A 21242-nucleotide genomic window follows, 5' to 3' on the forward strand; every position below is an offset into this window, starting at 1 on the left:
AACAATAGAGGAAAAAAACACCACAGAATATAATGCAGTCCTGTACAGCACCATCTCCAACTTTGACAAAAAACATAACTGAACTAACTTTAATGAGTACTAAATCGTCTGAGATGAGGAGATACACACCAGTGGATTCAGAAAATATATTTTTGTTGCTCTAAAAGGAGATTTGTCACACCTGTGGACTCGAAACCACCTGGAGCAGAACCAGGGTTATAATGTGTAATGTGTTTTCTTTTATTTACCTGTGAGATGAATATAAACTAGCGGAAGTGGTTGCTTTTTGTTTTTGTTGAGTAAAGCTGTGAAGGCTAAAAATAAAGATTAATTCATTCATTACAAGGACTAGAACCCACAAGCCTGACTGATTCCACACTAATACTATGACACACACACACACACACACACACACACACACACAGATGCACAGCGTTAGAGGCTGGTGATGGTTATAAATGACCCAGATATGATTTGTCATTAACAGCATTTCACCAAAATTATCTTTCAGTAACAAGGAGACACAGGCAAAGTGTGTGTGTGTGTGTGTGTGTGTGTGTGTGTGTGTGTGTGTGTGTGTGTGTGTGTGTATTGTAATGCTGTCCTTGAGTTTCTGGCAGACGAGATGGATGAGCTGTAATTACACTGATAGAGAGATGATCGGAGGAGGGGAAGAGGAGAAGGAGGAGGAGAAACAAGGTCGTGCATGTATTTGTCCTTGTGTGAGAACATGGACGGCGTGCATGTGCATATTTCTGTTTTAAATGTTATTGTCGTTAAAAGGGATGATGGGATATCAGCCGAATCCAGCAGCGACGGCGGACGGTTTTGACTTTCAAATCAGAATCATAACAGACATGATAGACATGATAAACACTGTGAGGCCTAGAAATAAAACGAGAGAGAACAGCCTCACTCCTGGACTGATGAAAAACAACTGAGGAGGAGAGTTCTGAGGATAATTCAACTCTCTGTAAAAACCTCCAAACATTGAAGGAATCCTAACCTAAAAACTGACCTAACGTTAGCAGCTTACTAACATTCTGTGTCCACAGAAGAGCGCTGGAAAAAGAGCGCTGGATTTGTAAAGTGAAACTAATTTACTCAGTGTTTTTCCTGTTTTAATTATGAGGTCTGTTTGTTTTGGAGAGGAGGAGACTTCTGAGGATAATCCTCCTGGTAAATCTCCTGAACAATGAATACTGTAGGAATCTTAACCTACAAATTAAATGCAGAGGATTTTACAGGAAGTTACAGGAAGTGGAGGCAGCCATGACACCCAAAGAAAGAGAATAGAAAGAAAGCTAGATTTAACCCGCTAACATTAAGTTAGATTTTTATTAACTGCTGATCTTGACTCTACCAGGGCAAATCCTGATGGCCAGCCCTAAAAAAGAAGCTTCTTGTATATCCAGAACTCTCCTTAGAATCATCACATTTCTAAGTTTTCTTCAGGGTTTTCTTCTAAGTAATCCAGTGACAGTTATCTGTACAGCCACAAGTACACACTATTAGGAAATTCAGCTACTTTTAATGGTACCAATATGCAAAAATTGTAAACAAGCATAGGCTTAAAAAAAGAGGGACTCACTAAATCCATAACCACATTGTTATGTGATGTTTACCCCATAGGTGCAGTTTTGTCAGTTCTGCCTAAGGGGCGCCCACAGTGTCAGGCTATGAAAAGCTTTGATCCAAACCACAAAAATATACCCATATTTGACATTCACATAAGGTCCGCATCTGGCTCAGATCTCTCAGATTTCCTTTAGTCCCCGAACACATCCAAATGTGTTCACACAACCAAGCTGTGACAAAGAGAAGTAATAAAACCATGTCAACCTCTATACAAAAGAATGTTAATTACATCTTATCTCAAGATACCGAGCTGTTATCTTTAGTTCACATCTTAATTACTGTGTTATCCAGAGATAACAAACGCTGCTATCTGACTTCATTATATCATATAAAAATAATAAACTCCTATCTCTATATTTGGACTTTAGAGATTTTGAATCTCTCATTAGTTAGAGATGAGAATTGTGCTGCATCTGTAGTTTTTTTTACGACCGTTATCCTGATATAACGGTTTGATTAAGTGTTTTTTTCTTCCTGTGATAAAAACTTGAACTTGTTCTCAAGACCTAAAATGACTTCATCGCCTCATTATCTCCTGAGAGTAGATGTTGATCTTATTAAGCTCCTTACAGAGGTTCTCTAGTAATTCATTAATTGTACTTGTACCACAAAGTTGAAGACTCATGACAGACTGATTAGCAGAGGCTACAGAGGCCAAATTAAACCAACTTTTAGTTTCAAAACACTCAATCCTACACTTCCCGTAATGCAACTCTTTTTTGTTAAACCCTCTCTGCCTGGTAATTCCCGTATCTTTCAAACTTTTTCTCCCAAGTCGGAAGATCTGTACCATCTAAACTCCAGCCAAGATAATCCAGATAGCATCGCTCAGAGGTTGACAAAGCTCCTCCACAGTTAAACAGGACGTTATACAGCTCAGTAGTGAACTGACTCCGATGATGAATCATTTTCCTCAAAACTGTTTCTTTGTAGTTTGATCAGATTTGATTTAAAGTGCTACCGAATGTCATCTGTCATCAACTGAACACCAACCACTTCAAACCAGTAAGAAATGTGAGGACAGTATCTCAAATACAGAACTCTCTAATGTGAAATTAGAGAAAATTCTGTGTTATTGTAAGACCCCATCTTTTATCACAAGAATCTGACATCTGAAACATTTAAAAAACTGTTTATTGCAATATTTAATTGCAATACTTTTTCATTGTATGGATGACTGTTTGCAGTCTTACAGGCCACCACCTGGATGCAGGACGTGAATACCAGCATAGGGAGTGAAGTTGAGACAGAACCGGGTCACTCTGAACAGAAGGGGGGCCAGCCAAAACAAATGAAGGAGATTGTTAATAAACGAGAGGCTACCTCTGTAGCATGGACGATATCTATCATTATCACAATATGAGATTTTTGTCATATTGCACTGCTCCACCACAATCTTGTATCAAGATACAGGAAGACAGAACGAACCTGCTGCCACCACAGCAGGAGCAGCCTGTTAAGCTCTTATTATTCTATTTAAAGCTTGGTCAAGCTGTATATTTTCTACATTTTACATATTACACCTATTGTCTTCCACCTGCGTCACATGACTGTTTTGGTCCAGTCACGATCAAGGGCTGCAGCTGCAGGAAATGATGAATAATGACCATGAGATTGTTCTGAACCAAACTGAGGATTTGAAGACGTTACACCCCTATTGTACAGAGACATGTGGAACTGTTTGGCCTTGGTGGAGGTATGCACTCTACTTGGAATCTATTTAACAGTTAGAATATGTTTTTCATGCAAGTTAGTGACCCTGGTACCTTAGCTCAAGTTTGCATTCATAGTACTTCCATGAAGCAGCAGAAACTGAATGTTGTAACCATTTCTTCACTGCTCTTATCTACTTTTTTGACTTCTCTGTGGTAGTTTATTTGATAACAATCAGGGAAGGAGCACTGCAAACCTCCTCACAGCGGTGACCTCTTTTCTCTGGTTATCTTGGGATATAAAGCTGTTATTCCTCTAATCAAAACTTCACTATGCTGATTATTATCTGCGATAACGACTGCTTTAACCCCAGTTTTAACCCCAGAGATAATTAATTTAATGGTTTGGAAGCCGTCGGGGCTTAAACGTGTTGTCGTGTTGAGACTTTCCTCTCTGCCTCGAGACAAACGACTTCGCCAGAAGACGAGGGAACAGAGATGACAGAGAGGAATGCCAATGCAGAATCAACAACATTTTGCATTTGGCACATAACAAGATCATTAAATTAAGATCACATGAGAGGTATTTCAAAAAATAAATAAGAGCAGCAAAAAAACATCTTTTCTTATCTAAAGAAAAGAAGAGAATTATGTTGGGATCATCAGATAGGAATTACAGAAATACCTCTGTAATGTTTCTGCTTGTTCAGTTCACTCATTTTTTATCTCCATGATGTGTTAATTACTTTCCTATCAACTGAGGCAAACATGACAAAGAGAGAAGTGACACTGAAACATTCTCTACATGTATGAGTTGTGTTTGACAAGGCAGAAATATTCAGCAAGGCTCATACTTTATGAAAATGAGCTTTCATCATCCTTTAGCCTTCAACCTTAAAGCTGCATCAAAGAATGCAGCAGCAGCAGCAGTTTGGTGTGTGTGTTTAGAGACTGACCGTCACGCCACTGTTGGTCTGCGTCTCTCTGTAGGTGAAGTTGCAGACGGCCCAGGCCAGGTAGTATGTGGACATGCGAGGCGTCCGGGCGAAGCGGTTGGTCACCCAGCCGTCCTCGTCTGACAGTGAGCTGCTCTCCACAGGCATGTTGGAGAGGGAGGTGTACTGTGGGTCATGGCGGAGAGTGAGGGAGAACGTGGCCTTGTAGACGGGCTCGTCGAAGCAGGGAAAGGCTTTCCGGGCATGGATCGGGCTGAACTGCGTCACTGCCAGGTAACTGTGTGAGAGACATATAAGTGGACAGTTACAATCAGAAAACGAGAGAGCAGGATTTCACCATCCATCATTCAGTCTTACATTCAGCGAAAAAACTGAACAGGGACAAAAAAAAGTCACCAAAAACTGGACTACTTCTATGACCTGAACCAGTTCTAGGATCGACTGGAGGATGGGCTCAGATGCTGATCATAAATCAGTCTCTACCTTTATCCTATTCTCACAACAAATTTCAAAACCAGACAATTTTGGGCACAGCTAAGTTCACCTCCTTTCATCCAGCAGAAATCTAAACGTGTTGGTGAAGCCAGAGCTTATGTGTCCCTCTGTGTTTTGTGTTGGTGTTCAAATAATTGGTCTGGAGGTGACACTGGGTCAACACTATTTACTCGCATCTCCTATTAGACATTCACAAGACACAAAAACTATAAGCTCTGTGTGTGTGTGTGACCTCATGTGTTGTCTTTAGAGCGTCATTACTCCACAATGGTTTGGATCATCTCACCTTTTGCCTGATGCACTGCTGCATTGTAATACCAGAAATAAAGCAAGTAAGATATTTAGAGCAGCTGAAGCTTTGGAGCTGATTTTTGATGAAGTTATCCAGACACACCTACAGTATCTGATCATAAATGGTGATTGTAAAAAGTATGTGAAATATATATCTTTTCATTTCGTCATCATTTCAATCAAGAGAAAGTGCATAATGTATAAGAAAAATACCCCATTCTGGTTACAGGCCTGTCAGGTGCCCATGTGTGATTCTGGAGAGGAACTGCCATGATGCATATCATGTTAATATCCATCCATCCATCCATTAGATTACACTATTCATCACCCCATTCTGCCTCCATACCTTTTATACAGAACAGTGGGGTGGAATAACAGCTCAATGTTCTCACCTTGAAAAGGGGCTTATCACAAGGCTGACATGTAGAGACAAGGGCAGAATCTCCAATTAACCTGACCTGCACATCTTTGGACTGAGGGAGGAGGCCACACAGGCAGAGGGAGAACATGCATACTCCAAACAGAGAAGCCCCAGTCAATCCAGGGTTCAAAACCAGGACTTCCTTGCTCTGAGGCAATAGTGCTCACCACTGCACCACCATGCCAACCATGTCTAGGAATTATGCATCCATGGACATCACACAAAAGAATAAGCATTACTCACTGACAGAAATCACTTCTAGCACAATACAAAGATGCATGTGCAAATATAAATTCGCAAGATTTAGTTTCAGTATCATGGTTTGCTGTTTTGAAGAAAACTGCTAAAAAAAAAATATATTTTTTGTTGTTGTTGTTTTGTTTTAATAGGCTAATAGCCCCTATTAGAGTGTGTAGGAGGCCTTATTGAGAGACACATGATTAGCTGAAGTTGTGTTGATTCTGGGATGAATAAAACTCGTTGCCGTTAAAAATGACAACTTTATAAGACAACATACAAAGGAAATGTCTTAATATGGGTCTCACAGCGTTAAAATAGCAGTACCGCACCCACCCCTCAATACCTGTTAAGATATTCACAAGACTAAACAGCCGTGCGCACGGCGAATTTTAAGCTAGCATAACGGCTACAGAAAAATATTAGCCCGCTAATACCGGCACTAAAGTTCATCTTAAAGTGAAAATATCACAACTAAACCCTTCACCAAATATTTACTGAGTGAAGCACAGTTAATATGAAACGAAATAACATCATTACATACCATTAATATGCTGGAGAAAACTTTGTAAAAATACAGTTTGCGGATTTAAACACCTTACTTCCTAGCTTACCTCCGGCACCGTCGGAGAGGGCTTTGACGTGCGCTCGACGTGTACGTGCAGTCATGTAAAATCACATCACCAAAAATACAGCTTGCATTTTTTTTAATACCACTTATCACTACACGTGCTCCTAAAGTCATACTGCTATTGCTAGTTACAATGTCTTAAATAATAAAACAGTCCTCTGGCCACAGGAGGTTACAGGACGATGGTAACTGACAAAATGTCGCGCAGAAGCAGCAATAATTGTCCAAATTTGTCAGGCATGGTTTAGAGGAAGTAGAATACCACTGAAGTGACTCAGTAATGTCAGCCATACAACAGTATCCCTCTAAAAACTGAGCTTCTGTCTTATTTTTTTCTATGAATTCACTTTTCATTTGTGAGGAGAAGACTGCACTGCTTCCTCTTTTAAAACTTATAGTTTCACAGTAAATTAGATGTCCCCATGGGTCCATTCAGTTCCAAGTAACCAAGACTGAGCCATGTCATAATTATTTTCAGTGCAATTAGGTCGAGACAGGGTCTCTCTCTCTACTGCCATGGGTCTTGGGTTTTATTTTGTCCTTCTCAACAAATCCTCTAATTTTCATCTTCTTCCAATTCCTTTTCTTTTTCCTTTCATCTTCTTTCCTTTTCATCCTCCCTCTTCTCCCTGTCTCTTTAACCTCTCATTCTCTCCAATATATTTATTTATACAGTGCTTTTCTAGTCTTATCAACCATACAATGTTTCTATAACACACACATTCAGTATCTTGCCCAAGGACTGCAGAGGATTCCTGAGGATTCAGGAATCGAACCACTGACCTCTCCAATTAGCAAACAACCTGCTCAGAGCCCACCCCTGAGGGAGAGTGAAAACAGCCAAGTGCAGGAAAAATGACACGTGCCATCACTGTTGTTGGCCACAAATGCTCATTGTACTGCTGCTAAATCTAAATATCTCTCAGGTTTATTTCAGATCAGACCAGTGTGTTCTTGGATTCCTCTCAGATCAGGTTTCTGTTCTTGGGAATATAGAATACTCCATTAGTCTACATTAAAACCCCTACTCAGGTATGTATTTGATGCAAAATGTAGTTACAGTATTATGTAAAAGTGTCCCTCTGATTCATGACGTGTGACACCAACTACAGACTGATTTTTGTAAGACGTCAGAAGCCAGAACGGTTCAAAACTACTGTTTTAATATTTGATAATGTGTTGTATAGAGTGGTGCAGGAATGAAGTATTTTTGTTTGTCAGTCCAGAAGTTAGCATCACCCTGGTTCCCTCAACAAACAGCCAATGGGATTTTCTTATTGGGTTTTGGATTATTACAGAAAGTAAATTGGGATCAATGAAAGTTTCTGATTCTTAAATGTTTAGCTCATCAGATAATCTTCACAGATGAACACCACTGTTCTGATGTTTGAAGCCTAAATACAATCTCCATTAGTAAAAAGCTAATGTTAGTCTATAAACCAACTACACCACGGTCACATGACGTCAGCATCTCCACCACTAAGCTTCCACCTTGTCATTTCATTTAGCTCTGACCTCTTCTACAAAAGCCTTTCTTCTTAGAAAGTTAGTGATAGTTTGAAAGAGTGAGTAGAAACACAACAAGGCTGTAAAGGTGGACTGCTGAATAGATCAGTTTTCATGTTAACGTCCTGACAACCTCTGCAGTCGCAGTTGTTAGCAACTGTCTTTTTTAAGACACATAAAAGCTTAAAATCACTAGTGGGGGATTTCCTGATGTATTTTATGTATTTTAGAATCCATTCTGTACAATCTACATCTTAAAAGTTACTAGTAACTAAAGCTGTAGTGGAGCAGAAAGTATAATACCTCCCTCTGAAATGTAGAAGAGTGGAAGTATAAAGAAGCATAAAATGGGAATATTCAAGTAAAGTGGCTCAAAATCATACTTAAGTATAGTGCTTGAGTAAATGTACTTAGTTATTTTGTGCAACTGCTTGTAAAGAAAAAACTAGGAACTAATGTCATAAGTCAGTAAATCCTGATTCCTCAAAAAAAACCTAATCCACATCCACAGCTGAATGAATTCCAATATTACCATGAATCTGTCCTGCTCACTGATTAGAAACATCGTCCACAAGAGTCTAATACAATCAGAGATGTAACAGACACCATCTGACTGTGAGAGGTAAAAATCTTTATGGTTTCACATCATATATCAGAAAATCACTGAACCTCAATCTGCTCTACATTTGGCCCAGAATCCAAATGATGCCATTAAACCAGGTTAGTTAAGCAGAATTGCTGTAGCAGCGTTAAACTATTACAGGAAGTGAACTATAATTCACTTTGTCGTTTTCTTATTCACAGTCGGCCCTGGTTGTGCTTTCAGAGCTGAGGCTTCAACACACCTGACTGCAGATTTGGAATAAATCCATAACAGAATATGTGTGATGCTGCCATGTAAAGCTGGATTTTGCTTCAGTCTTTGAACCTCCCGAACCTATCAAAGGAGAAATTTAAGGTGGAATCAAAGTTCAGGAGGGGGTTAAGGGATAATCCTGTGGAGTCGGCTGTCGGCTGCAGGCAGAAGTTTTTACAGGAAGATGTTTTGACTTCCTTAAAAACATTTCTTTTTCTTGTTCGGAGCGAAAACCAGTGTCTGCGCAGAGAGAGAGATAATCCACAATAAACAGGAGGAAAGTTTCTGTTTCCTCCTGATTTCTTTAAGCTGAGTTAAATGCTTTCATATCAGAGCAGCGTTCGTCTGTCAGTCAGCTGACACACACAGGGAGAGGTTCAAACTCCAGGAAATATAATCCCCCGGAAACTTTGTTATCAGAGCAGAGCATTTTACTGAGAGAGAGATGAAAGAAAAGAGAGGAGAAGAGATGATGGAGGGAAGTACAGGTGGAGGAGAGGAGAGGAGTACAGGTAAGAGGAGGAAAATGAGGAGAGCAAGAGATGGAAAAGAAAAATGAAAGAAGGAGACAGAGGAAAGGAGGAGAAAAAAGGAGGAGGCTAAAGAAGTGAGGACAGTGAAAGAAAAATGGAGGGGAGGAGAAAAGCTGTCATGGATAAAAAGATGAGGAAGATGAAGGAGAAGAAAAATAAAACAAGGGGATGATTTAAAAAATGAAAGATAAAGAGAGAAGGAAGGAGCAGAGGAGCATGGGAAAGGATTGGAGGAAAAGAAGGAGGAGGAAAGAGAGAGAAAGGAGAGAAAGAGGAGGACAACTGAGAGGATGGAGATGAGAGTAGGATGGAGCCTAAGGAAGAGAAAGAGTTGTAGGGAGAGAAAGGGGATTGGAGGAGAAGAAGAGGAAAGCTGAGGAAAGAATGAGTTTAGAAAGAGAGGAGAAAGAAAAGAAGGAATAACAGAGGAGGACAGAAGAAGAAAAAGGATTGATGGTGAAGAGGAGGAGGAAGAAATGAACATAAAGAGAAAAAATCCTGGTGAGATGAAGAAAGAGGGAGAGAAAGAAACTGAAATGGGGCGTGAAGAGATGATGATGGAGGAGAAAGAGAGGGAGGGAGAGAGTAGGGAGGAGGAGGAGGAGAACGACATGAGGAAAGAGAAAAGAGAGGAGAAGCTAAAAAAGAGCAAAGACGAGAGGAGATATAAGAGAAAGGGAGGAAGGAAAGGAGGAAAGGAGGAAACCGAAAAACAGGAAATAAAAAAAAGAATGGAGGAACAGGAGGAGGAGAGAAAGGAGGAGGAGTAGGGGGAAGAAGAGGTTGAGGGAAGAGTGAAGAAAAGACTAAATATGGTGAGATGACATAAAACAAGAAAGGGTGTGGGAAAGAGGAGGAAGAGGAAGGAGGGGAGAAAGATGAGAGGGAGAAATGGAGGTACAAGAGAAGGAGGAGAAGAGGAGGAGGAAAATAGAAAGTGATGAAGAGGACAACAGAATCAGCGAGGTAAAGAAATAAACTGAAGCCAGGTGTGGAGAGATGATGATGGAGGGAGGGGGGGTGAGGAGAGGAGGGAGGCGGTGAAGAATGGAGGGAGGGAGAAAGGTGAATAATAAACAGAGGGTGAACAAGGCAGACACAGACAGAGAGAGGAAGAGAGAGAGAGAGAATAATGGAGAAAGCCTGAGAGGGACGAGATAAAGAGCGAATCTATTAGAGAGGAGGATGAGTCTGTAACAAACACACACACACACACACACACACACACTCCTGCATAAAAGCTCAATAAAACCCCAATATTAACACACACTCACATACACACACAACATGACATCCTGCAGGTTGCCAACAGTCGCTGCTGCCAAGGTAACGCTTGTTGTCACAGTAATCCTGATTGACAACCAAGCTGACAGCGTTGCCCCGGACAACCACGACACATAAACACATTCAGATACAAACACCTAAACACACACACTCATGCATGAATTCATGTGGCGACACTTTGCCTTGTCTCCTGAACGCCAGAAGAGAAATGGAAATGACATCATTTCCTGCTGTAATGTTTGCCATTATCTTGTCAGGAGACACCAATGAAGAAGAGTACAGGCATGTAAGTGACACACACACACACACAGAGAAAGACAGAAACACACACACCTCATTCAGATTCAGAGATGTGACTGGAGGAGAAACTGTTGAGTCAAGTGCTTTTCTGTGTGTGTGTGTGTGTGTGTGTGTGTGTGTGTGTATGTGTGTTTGTATATCTGTGTATTAGAAGTGTGTTTCTGTATCTGCGCGTGCACACATACACACACACACACACACACACACTGTGCTGGACACACTGATCTCTTTAAGCAATGTCTCAAATTGCAATTCCCCGCTCTCACATTGAAAAGACTGCAATATCTGAGTGAGTGTGTGTGTGTGTGTGTGTGTGTGTGTTGCTGCAGCTATAGTTTTACACAGGAAGCTGGTGAAGAGGCTGATTCATCATCTTCGGTATAAAATATGCGACTGACGGAGGAAGAGGGGGGCAGAGTTGGTTTTTGTGATCAGATTTCAATTCTACTCTTTTATTTAGGGAGCGAGGGAGGAGGAGGCAAGGATGTAGGAGATAAGAAGCAGAGGGAGGGGAGGGGAGAGTGAAGGGGAAGGATGATGGAGGAGGCTGTGGTTCGGCTTCCTGTTCCTCTCTGTATGAGGATCATGACCCTCATGAAATCCTTCTTATTTAACAATAAACATCACTATATATCACTACCAGACTCCATTGACTAAAACAGGAATTTTACAGCACAGAGCAGAGGAGCTGCTGAAATACCACTGCCTCCATCTGTTAGTTGAGTTTGTTTGTGTTATTGTGTGACGTTCAGTGGTGGAAAAAGTACTCAAATCCTTAAATACCACATAATAACACAAACATGTTGGAGGAGGCAATTGTAGATTAGCAGCTCTCATGTTCTGCAAGGTAATATCACTGTTTTTATCAATGGAGTCTGGTAGTGATATATAGTGATGTTTCTGGTTAAACAAAAAGGATCATACTCTTTAATAAAAAGGTCTCGTAGGAATCCTATCCATAATGTTGTCAGACACTAATAATAACAACCTGAGCCTGTCAGTGTCCATGTCAATCATTTACATCCAAATAAATGGGAAAATGGGCTAAAAAAGAACAGGGTCAGGTTTAGGCTGAAGGGAGAGAGTCTCAGGTCAAAGCCACCATCATAGGATTCATGAAGGAGCTCTTCTTCTTCCTCCTCCTCCATGTGTGTTAGACGCTCAGAGAACGAATGAATTTATTAAGTTGCTTCAGTGGACTGCCATGTTAGATAGGTTACCCTCTGACACACGCTGCAGAGTGGGTGAGCGCTGTATTGATCTGGAACATCTCATCTCAACATTAGATTACTCAGAGAGAGAGCGAGCGACAGGAGTGGAAAGTAGATGAGGTAGATCTGTTGACCAATCAGCTTCTTTCTACCCTATAATTAAAATGTAGGCTCTCACCTAGCTTTCATTAACCATCTGTCTCTCTCGTTAACGTTGCAATCTCTCAGTTCTTCTTCAAACCGCGCCTCGTTAGCTGCCTTACTACCCCTCGTTAGCTGTAATTCCTCTCCTCGTTAAAGAAAGGCAGCTCTGCACAAACAGTTTCAGTCTAATAAAAAAGTTCCTCACAGGATCTGAAGGAGTGGGTGGAAAAAAAAGAAGCTCAACTCAGGGTTTTTTTTTTTTTTTTTTTTTTTTTTTCCAGAAGTCTGTGTTTCAGGAATGTTTTGCATCGAGAGAAAGGAAAGTGGAACATTTTTACACAAAAATGCGAGGACCTTCTCAAGGGGAATGTGTGCTTTATAAAGAAAGAATTTACCTTATTTACACCATATGTGCTGGATTGTGCTGGTTTGGAAAGCTGCTGTTGCAGAGAGGTGGTTATACCACATCCACATCTGTCATTTAAACCTTATTAAACATTACGTCAGCATCTGACTTGAAATTCAGAGCTGGAAATATTATGAATTTCTTCTGATGATGTCTACATTTTGGTGAAAAGAACTACAGACATGACAAGAAACTGTTGCCAGAGCAGCTGCTGGGTGTTGCATCAAAATAAAATCCAACAGTAACACTAGTAAAATGCATTCAGCTCATTGTGTAGGAGCGATACACTGTCTGTTTGTATCTGGTTTCACTTGGTAACAATCTGCAAATGCACAACACAACAAAAGAGGTTAGTTTAGGATGTTTATGTGGATGTTTAGCTTTCAATGTGTTAGTAAATATGTGTGATTTTGCAGAGATATCATATGCTTTCATAGTAATTAGATTGTTTAATGTGCAAACAAAACAAAATAACAAATCTAGGAGGGGTGATTGATCAGTTTGTGTCCTCAGGTAGAGGGAGATGAGTTAAACAGCTGGTTACCTGCAGTTCAACAGAAAGTTTGAAGTGAATAACTTTTGTGGTTTTTCTGTTTTGGGTGATTGAAAATTAAAAGTCAGCTCTGTTTGAGAAAACAGACATCAGCCTTCATGCAGTCGTTGTGAATGTGGATCTGAACTCATCCAAGACCTAATATGGCCCCTCAGACTAACTGATTAAAAAGGAGCTCAGAGCTGACTTTCAATTTTCAATGACCTGAAATAAAAAACCCAAAAACAAAGTTATTAACTTCAAACTTTCTGCAGAATCACTCAGTTAAACTGAGTGTGCAGGTGACGAAAACTGTTTAACTTGTCTCCTTCTTCCTTAGAGCACCAGCTTATCAATCATCCCTCATATACAAAGGTAGATCATCAGATAAATCCTCTGTCAGTAGTCAAAGAGTGATAGGTTTTCTCTTTAATAGACTGCATATTATTCCATTTTTGTCCTACAATCTTCTCTTTTCAACATCACTTTGAAAATATCTTTTGAATTTTCCACTCTCAAACTTTACACTGAAAGAGTATTAATTTCAATATTCTTTGAATATTTGTATCTTTAACATGCTGGGTTATTAAGGGAAATCTGCCCTACATTATATAGTTTTATTCTATATGTATAATTGGAGGATGAAGCTGTGCTGCCTCATACAGAATCCCGTTGGATTTTATCAGAAGCTCAGCTTGTTGAATAAACTCTGTGCTGTGTAGCTGTCAAACCTGCTCCTGCCTGTTCATTGCCGACAACCGTCTGTTTCATGCTGACTGGAAACCAGTGCACTCAGATCATGCTGTGGCCTGCTGAGGCTCAGCAGTGATTAAATCCACCGGACCCGATGGAAATCATTTCACCAGCACTAACTCTGTCGTGACATCATGAGTAATTAACCTTGTAAATAGAGCTTATATTGTCCTGACTGTTCTAACAAACAGCAGTGATGCTCTTGTTTACTGATATGTACAGGCAGGTGACAAATTAAAGGAAAAACCAACGTTATGTACCTCAGCAAACCAGCCTCACTGCTTCCTTATCATCCAAGTCTGTGGACTCTAGTGGAGGGATGATGTTGGTGTTGAATGTATTCCCTTGGGACACGTAGAAATATTTTGATACACACTGTCTTTATGAGTTAATCCATATTTTAGAGATATTTTTAAACTGGAGACAAAAACCCTGCTTCAACACAAAGCTGACACAACACTAGCTTTCACACTCTCGTGTTCGCTGTACGGAGACATGACTACACTAGGGATAGACATTTGAAAAACTTTGTTCATTTTCACATTATTTTCTTGACCAATAAATTAATTGTTTTGTCCATAAAACCTTAGAAAATTGTAGAAATTGTAGATAGAAATCTCACATACGTTTTCTATCATGTACAAGAAAGACATCTCACATCTGAGAGGCTGCATCTTATGTACGTTGTTACAGCTGTAGATGTGCTGTATGCACATGTATGATAAGTAGATTTTTCTGCTGTTTTCAAATGACATAACCTGAAATAAATCACAGCTGGAGTTCAACATGAAGGAGAAATGACAAAGCTCAGTTCAGTCCTCCATGTTGTGGCCAACATGAGTTTTTGTTTGAAACCAGAGCTGACAGCGTGAGGTAAAAATACTCCAGTGAATCCAGTGACTGGCCTGGTCCTGTTTCCTCTATACATTATCTGAGTATTGACGTGTCTGTTTTTGCCCTGTGGTGATGTCATGTGTCATGTGATCAGGTCAGAGGAGACGCTGCTGCAGAGACTGGAGCTGAACTGGTTTTAATGGGAGATGACATTAAACCTATCTTTACATCATCTGCATGATGATCAATACTGAGCTTAAACAGTGATATTGTGTGTGTGTCTGTGTGTGTGTGTTAGCGCTAATTAATTCTCTCCCTTCCAGCATTTAAGCATTTAAGCCCAGCCTGGGGTTTACAGTAACTCTGGATATTAAGCAAATCTCACTATGGAATGTGTGTGTGTGTGTGTGTGTGCATGCTGCACCACTGCATGAAGCCAATCCTTAAGCTAACAGTGAGCTCAGCAGTGTGTAATTTGGACAGTAGAAGTCCCTGTGAATCTGACATTTTGAAGCTTCCCTCTGAATTTTATTAAATAATCAGCTGTGTTTTACTATGTGTCTTTGCTGGTTACTCATCATATTAACATATTCATAAACACAGACTGGCACCTTTAAAGAGTGTTAGTCATATATACTTCTTTTTTTCTTACTATACATCTGAATCTTCCAAAAATGTACATTTCAGCTGAGGAAACTGACATATTTATAAATATTTATGTCACCCCAGCTCACTGCTCTCACACCAACACTGACCCAGGTCTAATTCTCAATGTGCTCACATGCAAAACCCAGTTAAAGCCCACAATTTCATTGTACTTAACTGTACAGTGACAACAAAGCCTATTCTAAAGCCTATTCTTCTAAAGGATAACTCTGGTGTTTTTGAACCCACTAAAATGCTTGTTTTTACCACTGACACGTTCTGATTGTGTCAGACAACATTATAGATAGGATTTGTATTGGAAATTCTCATATGATTCATGATAATTGTGATTTGAGTAATGGTAACTAGTAAGCATAGAATACTCAAAGGGGGAAATTGATTCCTACAGAGACAGACCTTTTTTATTAAAGAATAAGATCCTTTACGTTTAAACAGAAACATCACTATATATCATGACCAGACCCCACTGACAAGAACAGGAATTTTCCTGAGTAGAATACAGGAGCTGCTTGAATACCACTGCCTCCATCTGTTAGTTTGTTTGTGTTATTATCTGAATACTTCTTCCACTACTGAAAGTCACAAAACTCTGAAAAATTACTGTTTTTGTCAATGAAGTTTGGTAGTGATATATATAGTGATGTTTCTGGTTAATTGATTTTGTTCCTTTCAAACATTTAAAGATAAAACCATGGGAAAATAAGGCCAAGGTCCAAAAACACACTAAAGTACACCTTTAACACTAATTGTACTATGCAGATTTTTTAGCTTTTGCTTGTGTTCCTCTTTTAAGAAATCAGGTTAGTGCACAATGTCAACAGTAACCAGGTTTCTGTCAGCTGCAGCATTAAACAGATTGTCACACTGTGATCAAGCTCTGCTGGTTCATCAGCTGTTGCATTGATCCAGTATTGATCCAAACAGTAACCACCACTGACTGTTGGACCACTGACGGTGAATTTCAGCTCAACACGTCATGTCTTAATGCTTTTTCACATACAGACAGAAAAATACCTTTTATTTACCTTTTTGGTATATTAAACATTAATCCACATCATTCTTCTGCTCATCTTAACAGCTGATTGAAACTGCTGCTGGGACATTACATAAGCAAAAATAATTTATGTCTAATTTATGTCTAATTTATGTCATGGCATACTTGAATGAGACTGATCTGAATCTGAAGCCAATGAAGAGATCAGTGATGCAAAAAGCTGTGCTAATATTAGGAAAAAAAAGAAAGACTGAGTCAGTTTGGAGAGTTAAATAAGCCATCACTGTCTCTTTTTATACAGTATGCCTGGTTTAACTCAAATTATATTCATTTACCAGCAGATCACAGTCTCATCCTTCTCAAACTTTTACACAAAGCATACAACAATAAGCGTCTAACGTCACGAGTTTCACAATAAAAGTCCAAAAATGTGGACACAAATTTAAATTTCCTAAATTTGAAGGTGAAACTGAGCTGAGGTCAGTGCTTATTTCAATCTCATATAATTATGATCTAGCTGTTTTTTGTTGTCGTTTGCCTCCTCGGTGTGCAGTTGACTTTCTGAACTGTACAAACAGCAGCGACCGTCCTGCTCTGCTCATTGATCCTTCAGAGGCTTCACTCTCTGACTCTCTGCAGTTTGATGACATCGGTCTGGGCGAGGGTTTACACTACAACCAACTCAACTAAACTCATGAGTTCTTTTATTTTTCATTTTTAACTTTGTTTATTGTGCATTTTGTCTCTCATCTGAAGAAATATGAAGATAAGATTATAATTTAAGATGAAATGGCTGAAGATGAAACAAAACCTCCACCTCTCCTATCGCCTGAACGGAATGAAATTATTTAAGAGCAGCTGGATTATTCAAATTATATCAATATTTTGTTTTTTTAAAGAACCAGTGTGTAACATTTACAGGGCTCTATTGGCAGGAATAGAATATAATATACATAAGTCTGTTTTTATACTGTATGATCGCCTAAAACTAATACTTGTTGTGTTTTCATTCACTTTGAATGAGTCATTTATATCTACATTGAGAGCAGGTTCTCTTCCACGGAGTACGTCATGTTTCCACAGTAGCCCAGAATGGACAAACTTGACCAAACAGTGGCCCTTTGAGTTTTTACGTTGACACCAAAGCTTATACGGAAGATGAAGAAGATGAAAAGAGAGAGTACATGTCAGCTATTAAATCTAGCTATATAAACATTGACAGACTAGTCAATGCTGTAGTTGGCGATATTTTGTCACCTGACGACCACCACGGACTCGCTTGTAAAGGGAGGGATGAGGGGAGTATTCAGTTGGTTGCAGTCTGTGGATGCCACTAAATCTTACACACTGGTCCTTTAAACATCACTTTTATCGTCAATTCTGGTACATCCCAACATTCTTATATATTTAAGCAATATTAACCAAGAGGGTGTGCTTTAACGTCATTAGAGCACGACAGTGATGCGGTCAGGAAGTATCACTCAAGTGCTCATATTACATTAGAGCACACCCTCAAGTGTAACATTGCGATTATACAACTATTACCAACAAAGTAAAACAGCGGAGTAATATTTTTAGTGATGAGTAAGGCGTGCTGTCATGCTGATTTGAACACATTCTAAATGTCTTGTTGACCAATCAGATTGCTTGGTCAGAACTACTTGTTGTATAAATATATATATACATATGTATATATATATATATATATATATATATATATGTGTGTGTGTGTGTGTGTGTGTATGATTAGAGAGAAGTTCCTGTGTATTTAAAGACCTGACACTTAAGTTAAACTTCAAAATAAAAGACTCCTTATTTAGCCATGGCTTTACTCCTCTGTCCAGTCAAAAGTGATCCTCCGCTGATTTCATCAATTAACTACAAGTTTGTCCTTCTGCAGTGAGTGGAAAAGACACTGATAAAATGTTCTGTCACTGTGGACACACACACACACACCCACAGATGGAGGCCACGCAGACACAAACTCATGCATGAAATAATAAATGTATCAGCACACAGTCTGTTTCCCATCAGCACCATGGGGAAGAAATCTGATGTGGAAACAACTCCGCAGCAGAGGCTTATGGGAAATTCATAAGGAGGGATTGAGTGGTGTGTGTGCGTGTGTGTTCCACATCTCCAACCACACACACACACACACTGTGAGTGGTGTGTGTGTGTGAGTTAATCAATGTCATAGATGTGAAGCTCTGACCTTTTCTAGTTGAACCACCTGCTGCTGCAGGAAAAACAAGTGTGTGTCAGTGTGTTTGTCTCCCAGTGTGTGTGCGTGTGTCTGTGTGTGTTTCAGTGTGTGTACCGTCTCTCTCTCTGCAGGGTGTACGAGCTCCTGAAGAACCCCAGCAGCTCGTCCTCAATGGCGGCGTCGAAGCTCACGTTCAGCCGGTAAACTCTCATCGGCTTCAGCTCACGGTGCAGCACCACCACGTACATCTGGTTGGCTGGGAAGGGGAAGTGGCGGTGGACGCGCATGGCCCCACCCCCAGGCCGATTGGCGGGACGACCACCGGCGCCGCCCTCAGCCGTCACAGACACCCGGTCCACCTGGAGGAAGGAGATGGAGGAGTAATTAAACTGATGAGCTGTGGAATGACCCGTCCATCTGCGATCAAACATTAAGCAACAAAAACAAAGAGATTTATAAATTGGAAAAAACTGGCTTTGCAAATGGTCTATGAGGAGGCCTAAAGAATTTACACAATGTATTTTGGTGGGTAAGACTGAGTGGAAAAAAAGAAAAATAAACTTTTATTAAGATGCATGAGTACAGTCAGGCCCAAGAGCTACTTCAGTTGGACAACTTGAGACCCAACACACCCAAACTGTACAGTAATGCTGCAAACACTCACTGCTGCAGATGCTGACATGTTTAAATCTCTGCAAATACATGGAGAGACTACAGAGCTGCAGCAGATCCACCAGAGCAGCTTTAACCTTCGAAGACCCAAGAGTAGATTTTGTATGCATTTTTAATTTCTCTTAGCTTTTTGGGATCAGTGAAATCTGATTAGAATAAAAAACTAAACCATGTCTTTGAACAGGGAGTAGTTTTTGACATATGGGCATATGGAGACAATGGGTTTATTTTACTGAATAACGAAATAAAGTCATCAATGTATAAAAGTGTTTCACTTCCTAAACATGGCTGTGCAAAAACAAACAAACAACAAACAAGCAAACAATTCAACACATCTAAAAGCCTTAGGGATTGCTCAGTGTTTTGTAACTTACAGAAAGGAGTTTTTTTCTTACATTTTTCTTACTTCAGACTCCAAACTAGGAATGTATGGCTGTGAACAGCAGCACTCACTCTTTTTATCTCAATGACATGATGAATAAGCATCCAGAAAGCTGAAAAATTGAATATGAATGGTGATGTCCTGTTGTTACATCAAACAACAAATGTTATTGAGCATAAAAAAAGTTTCAACCATAAACTCTGATCAGGTTTTGTTCCCCTGATACTTTTATCTTGATCTAAGCTGTATGTGTTGACAGAGATTGCCGCCATCTTGTTTTTACACTGGTGAGTGTGTTGTGATTTTGTTAACACTAGACTGCACAAAGAGGTGTTAGCTAACAATGACAACAGGTCTAAGTTTAGCAAAATTAAGTTTACGGTGCAGCAAACTCTGAAAACTGTAATGCCCCCATATGAGGACTCAGGGTCTCAGGAGGTTAAGTGGCAACTGCAAAGCTTTACTCTGCAAAACATCTTTTGCTCTGGCAGCTTTTTCTTTTCCTGATCCCTTAAAACGTATCACAAACTTCACCACTTTTAAGAGAGAGCTACAACATCCTGGTTGATTCAGCAACAAACCTGTGCTCATGATTGATTTTCTGTAGCTATGTCACAACTAAATGTGTGTTTTATCATGTCTTGTTGGCCTCCCTTTATCTCACTTTTACCTCAGTTTCTCATTTTCACAAATGCCCATCTAGGTGGTGCAAATTAGAATCTGACATCTATCAAATAAACAAATAAATCTGTCAGAAGCTCCACCTCCACCCCAGCATCCACCTCTAGACTGTGAGTTTACTTTATGTTTCTCTGAGCAGTAATTGATCATTGTCACTCCCCAATATTTAACATGCTTCCCAGGGGAGTGACGAGCTTAGAGCCCCGTGGCAGAATATCAATAAATATATTCTGAATTGCCTCCATGTGAAATGTGCAACTAATTTAGCTTATTGATCCCCTCTGGATACACTTAGTGGTCAAACTGCAGCGGTAATCAAAACATTGCTCTTAGTGTCTCAGCAGGGGTGGAGGGTCCAGCTCCAGTGAACAGCGCCCTCTGCTGTTTCATGACACTCAGCGCCAGTCACATGACGAACACATCGCTCTCAAAACTTTAAAACATTTGAAGCCATTTCAGAGCTTTTACAGTCTCTCAGATAAAAACCGTCACTAAGCAACACCTGATTCCCTGCCAGCTGTTGTTTCGGGATGCTGGATCTGTCGCCATGGTGATGTGACAGGGACCACCTGTACAACAAATGGCGTACAGAAGGGTTGGAGGGTTGCTGGAAAAGGTGTATCTGACAGGTTTAAGAAAGAAAGGAAACTCTGCAGACTGTTTGTTCATTGTCCAGCTCACCTGAGACTGCCAGTGACCGAGGTGAATTAACTTTGAATGAAGGAGAGAGAGAGAGAGAGAGCTTCACTCATTAAAGCCTCACCCATTCTCCCGATTGGACCTCAGCTCAGCATGAAGATTGGTGGAGATTTGATGAAATGTCACTGCACTAAAGTATAAAAAAAAATCATCAAGGTGAAAGTAATCTCACCACAACAGGTGCAACAGAAAGCGAGGGAGACGTCAGTCAAGTTCGGTCTGCAAACGCCCACGCAGCTCCGAGAAGGGGTCTAATGAGGTG

The 21242-nt window shown here is 40.1% G+C and overlaps 1 protein-coding gene across 2 annotated transcripts in view; it reads right to left on the bottom strand.

The window, feature by feature from the left end:
* Window positions 1–21242, bottom strand: part of LOC108895871 (thyrotropin-releasing hormone-degrading ectoenzyme) — a 211152-nt gene that overhangs the window by 182939 nt on the left and 6971 nt on the right. For both annotated transcript variants that reach the window (XR_007815013.1, XM_018694825.2), the window contains exons 2-3: window positions 18661–18905; window positions 4247–4523 (exon numbers count right to left, since the gene is read on the bottom strand). Coding sequence is in view for 1 of the 2 variants with exons in the window: in XM_018694825.2 (XP_018550341.1) it covers window positions 4247–4523; window positions 18661–18905 (522 nt within the window). In the remaining variant the exon portion in view is untranslated. The remainder of the gene's footprint in view (window positions 1–4246; window positions 4524–18660; window positions 18906–21242) is intronic.

This window comes from Lates calcarifer, linkage group LG18 (assembly GCF_001640805.2).
Source record: "Lates calcarifer isolate ASB-BC8 linkage group LG18, TLL_Latcal_v3, whole genome shotgun sequence".
Classification (NCBI taxonomy): Eukaryota; Metazoa; Chordata; class Actinopteri; family Centropomidae; genus Lates; species Lates calcarifer.